Genomic DNA, 8,218 nt, shown 5'->3' on the forward strand with positions numbered 1-8,218 from the left:
ACCTACTAAAGGGTTATTTGATATGAACTTATTATGTTTATTAGCCATTGCCAAACCAACAGCCAAAGAAGTTTTCACCAGTCATTGTATTATAATTATTTTAAAGCTTTAATGCTACAAATGCACATCAATCCTGCATCCCTGAGTAACAGTGTGTGTACAACACACACACACACACACACACACACACACACACACACACACACACACACACTTACCTTTCTACAGTTAGTTCTGGTTATGATCTTTTGTTTCTCAGCCTTGGAAACCTACTACAGCGTTGTTATAATTGAGGGCAATTAAACCAACTGCTTTGAAGTATGGCTGAAATCCCAACAGGGCAAGAAGCTGAAGCAGGGAGGGGTGGATTTAGCTCCAGCCTGGGCCACATCACGGAACCCTGACTCAAAAAGCCAAAAAAGGAAAGAAATTAAACTCACATGCACACACATGCACAAGCACCTCCATTCAAACACACACTCACACATGGATCCCATGCCATGCCTGCCTATCTGCCGCATTCTCTCCAACATGGTGGTCATGGATTCCTCGGGAACTGTGAACTTTCCTTTATAAGTGCCTCTTCACAAAGACAGAGAAGTCACTAAGACACCATGTTTACATAGCAGTCACCTTAGTGACTCAGCTCTCTCCCCAGCCATTTCTTTTAATCTTGATTAATCTAACATCAAAAGAATGAACATCATGCTTGTTTATGTCCAATTAGACATCTGTCATGATGATCAGAAGTTCCTGCCTTCATCGCCAGTGATATCTGAACTCATGTCAACAATACCAAAATCTACGTATCAGGTTCAGTAAACACTACAGTTACCTATGAAACTACCAGGCCCAACCTACCAGGCCTAGTTGGTTCTCCCAGTTGGTGTTGGTGTCCTAGTTGCTGTTCTACTGCTGTGAAGACACACCATGACCAAGGCAGCTTATAAAAGGCAGCATTTAATTGGGAGGTTGCTCACGGTTTCATAGGGTTAGTGTGTGATCATCATGGCGAGGAACATGGGGACACACAGACAGACATGATGCCACATGCTAATTGCTAAGAGCTTACATCCTGTTCTACAGGCAATAGAAGAGACTGGGCCTGACACAGGTTTTTAAAATCTCAAAGCCTACTTCCAATGGCATACCTTCTCTAACAAGGCCATACCTCCTAATCCTTGGAAGACAGTCCATCAACTGGGGACCAGTCATTCAAACATATGAGCCCACAGGGGCCATTCCCTGTCAAACCGGCACAGATAGTATTGTTTGCTATCTGCTAAATACCTCAGGCCTTCTACAGAGCTAGTGAAGAAATCGGGTGTACCAACACGTGATCAAGGAGAGCTCTGCCCTCTCAGGAGATGAGCAGTAACTAGGCTTTGAACAGACATTAACACATGAAAGGAGAAAAGGAAAGCCCAACTCACCGTAGAAGAGGAAGGCCTTGGTCATAGGATGATGCTGGAAGGTCCTGTTGATAGTAAAGAAGCAAGCATCTGCCCCACACTGGCCGAGCCTGCCAGTCTCTCCAGTCAGTGGAGACCACCACAGCACAATGGGGTAGCTACCAGCATCCACCTTGTTCCTTCCAGACAAGGCCAGTGCGTCCTTTTTAGGAAGTGGGTTCAGGTGTTTGGGATCCCCCTCCACATCTTTCTGTCCATCTTGCAAATCGGAGTTTTTAAACTTCTTCCTTTCAAATTTCCCAAGCTCAACCACTACCTGAAAGTGAAGACAGCTAGTATCAGAAGCTGGTTCTTCCATTTCGTTCATCGTACCTCTCATCTGTCTTGATGACTTTGCTTCCTGTCAGTCTTCCGTAACAGTATACCAAAACTCTGTTCTTTTTAACAAAATCTCAAACATTCTATTTTACCAATAAAGACTCAGGAACCAAATGCTGTGGTGAAAGCCTGCTAGCTCAGAAAGACAGAGAAAGCAACCAGCTGACCTTCCTCCTCAGCCGATATCCCAAAAGGAAAAGCAAGGCCTCTTTCTCCACATTGGCTCAAAAACCTTTCAAACTAAATGTCCCTCCTTTATACTTCCTATCTATCCATCCTTCTGATTCCCTCTTACTCTCTATGGTTTGGTTTGGGTATTTTTGTTTGTTTGATTGGTTGGTTTTTTTTTCTATCTTCACTCCCTGTCAACTGGTTGCTTGCTCTGCCTCTTGACCTACGGTTGACTTGATTAATCCTGTTTATGATAAACAGAAAGCTCTTGGATTAAAGGTGTGTGCTAAGGCTGAGCCATATCACAACTAGAAACAGGTTTTCCAGTAAATAACACCGTCTTGGGGTTCACAGTGTGATCAAACATCCTACAACAAAACCCCTTTAAAATACAGACGTATTACATATTACATATTATATTATAGTAATATTACATATTACATATTATATTATAGTAATATTACATATTACATATTATATTATAGTAATATTACATATTACTATGCAATTCTAGAGGTCAAGAGCTAGGCATGGGCTTATAGTCTAACATCAAAGGGCCAGCAAATGCGTATTCTTCACCACAGACCCCGAGGGACAGCCCAGCCTCTTGGCTTTTTCTATCTTTTAGGAATAGCTCACAATGCTTATTTGGCTCACGACCCCATTTTCAATATTTAGATCTATTGATACCACTCCCCTCCCTACCGACAGCAGCCCTCTCTGTGACCGCATCCAGGAAAGATTCTCTGCTTTCAATGACTTGTGATTACCGTCAGTCTCTGTGGATAATTCAGGACTACCTCCTTTCTTGGTTCAGGGGTGCTATAACAGCATACCTGAGGCTGGTAATCTCTAAAGAGTAAAGATTCATAGTTCTGGAGACTACATGGTCCGACATTGAGGAACCAGTAAGAAGGAAAGGGTCTGGAAGGATTAGGGTGTAGCTTAGTGTTAGAATGCTTGCCCTTTATAGTCAAACCAGTGGGCTTTTATGCTGGCCCATGCCCTCCCCTAAAGAGATTATTTTAGAGCCAGAAATGGTGGTACATACACATGATCCTAGCACATAAGAAGCTGAGGGAGAGAGAGAGAGAGAGAGAGAGAGAGAGAGAGAGAGAGAGAGAGAGAGAGAGAGAGAGAATATGAGAATATGAATCAGAGTCATCATTGTATCAGCAACCAGCCCCTGGGATATCACAGTCCCAGGATAATGGCATTGAGTCCACAGCACCTCACCTTTTAACATCCCGCCTCTCACCACTCTCCCTGTGTGGATTAAATTTCCAACATATAAACTGTAAGGGTCATATTCACACCAAAGCTTTTCCCCATCTCAAGATACATTCGCAAAGTAATCGTATCTGCAAAGTCCCTCTTGCCACGTTGAAGTGACATGTTCACAGTTTCCAGAGGCACGGACCTAGCTCCCAAATTATCTGCCAACCAGGGTTAGTGATTCTAAAGGACAGTCAGACACAGAGGGCCCTGAAACCTATCCCAGGATCCCCAGGGATAATCTACTAACTCCTCCACAGTGACCCCCAGAGGGTTTGCACGTGGTATGGGGGAAGATACACGTGCAGCAGCAGGGGCAGCTCCTGTTTAACGGGCATGCTCTTCCTAGTATGAGAAAGGGGCCACTGGCCACCAAGCATCACATGGAGTCTGTAATTCTCTGCAAAAAGGGTAAACCTTAAAGTACCCATGCCAACTAAAATGTAAGGCCTTTTCTATGAAAGCCAAGTGCTATTTTCCAACAGAGTAAAGCAATTGCATTAGCTCTGAGCAACCGAGCCCAAGTCAGCCCTTGCCAAGAGCTTTCTCTGCATTTTTATAATGTAATAATATGGCTCTTCCCCAAAAGCTTAAGGGAAGCAAGTTAATTTACAGCCCCAGACCCTCTCTTCATTTGACCTTCCTCGCTAATGTACAACCAGGAACTTAAGGAGAAAAAAAGAAAATGCTGTCAAAACTCCAGGAGATGGAACTTCAAATACAAAATTTGCTCCGTGTGCCTCACCCATGTGTCCTGTGTGAGGTGTGAAGTTTATCACAAATGGCAGGCGATTTAAGGAGAGATAGATACGCTTTTCCCGTGTACCTATCCCCAGATGCCACTGTTGTTACAGGAAATATGGGAAACAGAAGGACAATTTAAAAAAAAAAAAAAAAAAACCACTCTAAGGATACGATTAGCCAAATCTACAATCCAAGGAGAAATAAACCAGTTTCTTCCACAAATCCAATACAGAAAACAAAAGAAATCTCCCAAAGAAAACAAAAAATGCAAAAGCAAAACTTGAGATTTGCCACTCAAATGGAGATGTATTTATTTACTGCAGATTCAGAATGCCATTACAAAAGACCTTTTCAGGAGACATCCAGAATGTCTACTGCAGAGGGTACTGAGAAACCACTGTTCCCTGTGGTAGGTGAGACAGCAGTTGTGTGGTTATGGTTTTTGAAGTCTGTGGACTGGAGAGATGGCTCAGTGACTTGCTATCCTCCTAGAAGACCTGACTTTGTTCCTAGGATTCCACACTAGGCAGCTCAAAACTCCTATGACTCCGGCTATGTAGGATCTGACTCTCTCCTTTAGTCTTTTCGGGCACCAACACAACTATGGCACAGTTACACACATACATATACACACATGTGCCTACACACATGGACACACATGCTCGCAATTCCCCCAACACACACAAACAAAAACAAAAGTCTTTTAGAGTCTAACTATATGATGCAGGGAACACACTCAGATTCCAGCATTCAAGTCATGGGGCTCTAGAACAGAAAGAGAGTGAGCTTGAAGTTAGCCCGGGCAGAAGCAACAGAGAGGCACAGACACAGACACAGAGAGACCAAGATAGATCAACCCAGTCTCAGAAAGAAAAATAGCCCATATGTGTTAGAAAAACAGACTAATGCAGAGCCAAGTGAAGTGTTACAAGAATTTGTTTTAAAATACCCCACATGTATTCATTTTTACAAGTAAATAATTAAAATTCAAAAACAAAGCTTTAGACACACGCAGTGAATTTTCTGACAAAATATAATGAGGTGTGGATTCAGAATGATGTCTAAAGTCCATGACCTCCCTCCAAGAGCATTTGGGCTTAACTGGGCGATCGTCATTTACATCGTCATGGGTAGACTACCATGTGTACTAGTCATTTTTCTCATCGCTATGACCAAATACCCAATGAGCAGCAAGTTAGAGGAGCGCTCGCCTTTGGCTCACTGATCGGGGAGCACAGCACATTGTGGCAGGGAGGTCTCGTGGGCAGGGGCTCCGCGTGGTGGGAACCTGTGACCAGGGCTCTTCACCTCCCAACCTAGCAGAGCAGGAGGCAGAGAAGGGGTGCTCATTTCATGTTCCCTTTCTTTCCCTTGTTCCTTCTTTCCCTTTTATTTAATCTGGCCCTCAGCCCATAGGATTGTGCTACACATAATCCAGGTTAGTTTTCCCTTCTTTACTAAACATCCCTGGAAAAGCCCTCACTGAGAGACCCAGAGGTGTGTCTCCTAGGTGATTCTAAACCCAGTCACGTGAACAATGAAGATTAACCATCATATCATTGATTTTAAAAGTGCAGGTTATAAAAATGTGATGTGAGCTGAATTATACACTCAGGCACATATGTCTATACTTGGTGGTATAGCCTTGAAGGAGATAATTACATCCAAATAAGGTCATTAGGGCCGGTACAACTGAGATCACTATAAAAGGGTATACGGAAGCATGGCTAGGCACAAAGAAGCACAGAGGAAAGGCCATATAAACCCAGAGAAAGAAGACAAGGAGATGAGTCTCAGAAGATACAACCCAGTCCACACCTCAGTCCTGAGACAACCCAAGCTCTATTTGCAACACAATAAATTTATCTTGTTTAAGCTGCTAGGTCTAAAGTACTTTTTAATGACAACTCCAGCTGAGTGACAGAGGATCCACAACAGGCTGTTTCTCCCATTTACCTTTACCCTACTTATTCATCTAGCCTTTGGACCAGTAGCAACGGAACGATTCGGAACACAAGCATTATATTTGTCATCGGTGGTGTTTTACAACTGTCTAACACTCTGAGGCATGAAACACCGCCACACCTGGTATGACAGTGAGGAGCAGGAGACGGTCTCTGAACACTGACACAACCATCCGGTGTTCAACTAGAAGCTCCATGGTGCTAACTAGCATCCATGGTGCTGGAAGGCGCTCTGCCCACTACCAGAGAAGAAAGGTAACGATCAACATCAGTCAGCCACAGACCCTGCAACCTACAGCAGCAACACGCCGACATCATACAATGGTGTAACCAATCACTTTTCTTAACTGCATTTTTTTTTTCAGAGCTGGGGACTGAACTCAGGGCCTTGCGCTTGCTAGGCAAGCGCTCTACCACTGAGCTAAATCCCCAACCCCCTTAACTGCATTTTTTAAGGGGGCCTTAGCCCACTCCATGAGGAAGAACTCGGGCCTAAGGTTGCTAGGGTTTCCAAGAACATCAGACTGGATAGGACACGGGCCTATGGGGAAAAGGAACATAACAATAAAAGGACCCCTGATGGCATTCTGCTATGCCTATAGATCAGTGTCTCACTCTGCTCTCATTATATGGGATGCGACACAGAGAACCACAACTGGACGATGTGCAAAGAGTGAGAGATGTTGGATCACTCAGTTTAAAAGTAGACATGAGTGGGTTCCCATCCCTAACGAAGAGCTAGCTACAATTGATACCAGCTCGCTGGGTCTATCAACTACATTCCATGGCAGACTCCATGACAACACACACACACACACACCCCATTTTTTGTAGGTGTTTTGTTTCATTTTGGCATTTTTTCTTATTGTTATTTTTTTCATTGTTTGATATTTGTTTTGTGCTTTTATGCTTTTTTTTAAGAGCGAGAACATAACAGTTGGGTGGGTAGGGAGGTGAGAGGATCATAGAGACACAGGAAGAAGAAGAAAAACTTGATCAAAGTATATTAAGAAAAACTTCAATAAAGTTATAAAAAATGACTGAACACAGTGGCATATGCCCATAATCACAACAATTGGGAGATTAGAGGCAGGATGCGGATGATCAATGCTGAAGGTTATCCTTGAAAACATATCAAATCTGAGGCCCATGAGACAATGTTAAAAAGAAAAAGAAAAAGTGTTCTCCCAACTGGGCATGGTGGCTCCTTCCTTTAATCCCAATACTAAGGAGCCAGAAGCAGAAGTATTTTCAGTTCCAGACCACCCTGCATTACAGAAAAGAAACCTACAAACACACACACACACACACACACACACACAGAGAGAGAGAGAGAGATACACACACACAGAGAGAGAGACATACACACACACAGAGAGAGAGACATACAGAGAGAGAGAGACATACACAGAGAGAGAGAACACAGAGAGAGAGAGAGAGAGAGACATACACACACAGAGAGAGAACACAGAGAGAGAGAGAAAGAGAACAGAGAGAGATAGAGAGAGAACACACACGCACAGAGAGAGAGAGAGAGAGAGAGAGAGGAAAAATAATAAAAGGAAAGAATAAAATCGAGGTGCTCTCCTTGCATCGTGTAATGTGGGTTCACAATGCTGAAAAGTTGAGCAAACGCCCATTACTCAGAGTCCTGGGGGAAGAAAACTGGGGAGAAAGGAGATGGACAAGGTCTAGCAGTGAACCTGCTCTACCCAACCCAGATTCCCAGTACCTGGAGTGTGACCATCAGAAAGACAGTGGCTGTCATACAAAGGCAAGATGTCAAAAGCTTCCTCCTCTGAATCCGCACCATGCTGCCCCGACACGAATGACTGACAAAGGGCTGGCCTGGCCTCCAGGTGTCCTCTAGTCAGCCCACAGCCAGAGACAACGTCACGTGGAGGAACCATCTGGGTGCCAATTTCCTGCTGGGAGCTGGTCTCCATGAAGGACTGAGAGCCACGGTTCCGAATGGGCCTGGCTGGGCCTGGCTTGGCGCTGAGAGGGAACAGCGTGCGATCTTCTTAGGCTATCATGAGAACAGCTGGAGTTCTCAGACACGGTGCCATCCACAAACACTGCAACAAACGAGTAGCATTTCAACCATTATGAAGGATTGATAGGCAAAGCCTTACTGGGTAAAAGCACAGACGTCTGAAGCTACAAGAAACCTTATAGATCATATATGTAAAACCTAATCATATTCATATACTTAATACCTCACTCAGAAATAAGGTTAACTGAGACCAAAATGGTCTAATTTGCTCGGGACCA

The 8,218-nt window shown here is 43.9% G+C and overlaps 1 protein-coding gene across 1 annotated transcript in view; it reads right to left on the bottom strand.

Moving 5' to 3' along the window:
• Fut10 (fucosyltransferase 10) overlaps window positions 1-7,918 on the bottom strand; it is a 69,837-nt gene extending 61,919 nt beyond the window's left edge. Inside the window, exons 1-2 of the mRNA XM_032919290.1 lie at window positions 7,677-7,918; window positions 1,434-1,728 (exon numbers count right to left, since the gene is read on the bottom strand). Coding sequence (XP_032775181.1) covers window positions 1,434-1,728; window positions 7,677-7,757 — 376 coding nt within the window. The 5' untranslated portion in view covers window positions 7,758-7,918. The remainder of the gene's footprint in view (window positions 1-1,433; window positions 1,729-7,676) is intronic.
• Between the last annotated feature and the right edge of the window lie 300 nt (window positions 7,919-8,218).

This window comes from Rattus rattus, chromosome 13, assembly GCF_011064425.1.
Source record: "Rattus rattus isolate New Zealand chromosome 13, Rrattus_CSIRO_v1, whole genome shotgun sequence".
NCBI classification, from domain to species: domain Eukaryota; kingdom Metazoa; phylum Chordata; class Mammalia; order Rodentia; family Muridae; genus Rattus; species Rattus rattus.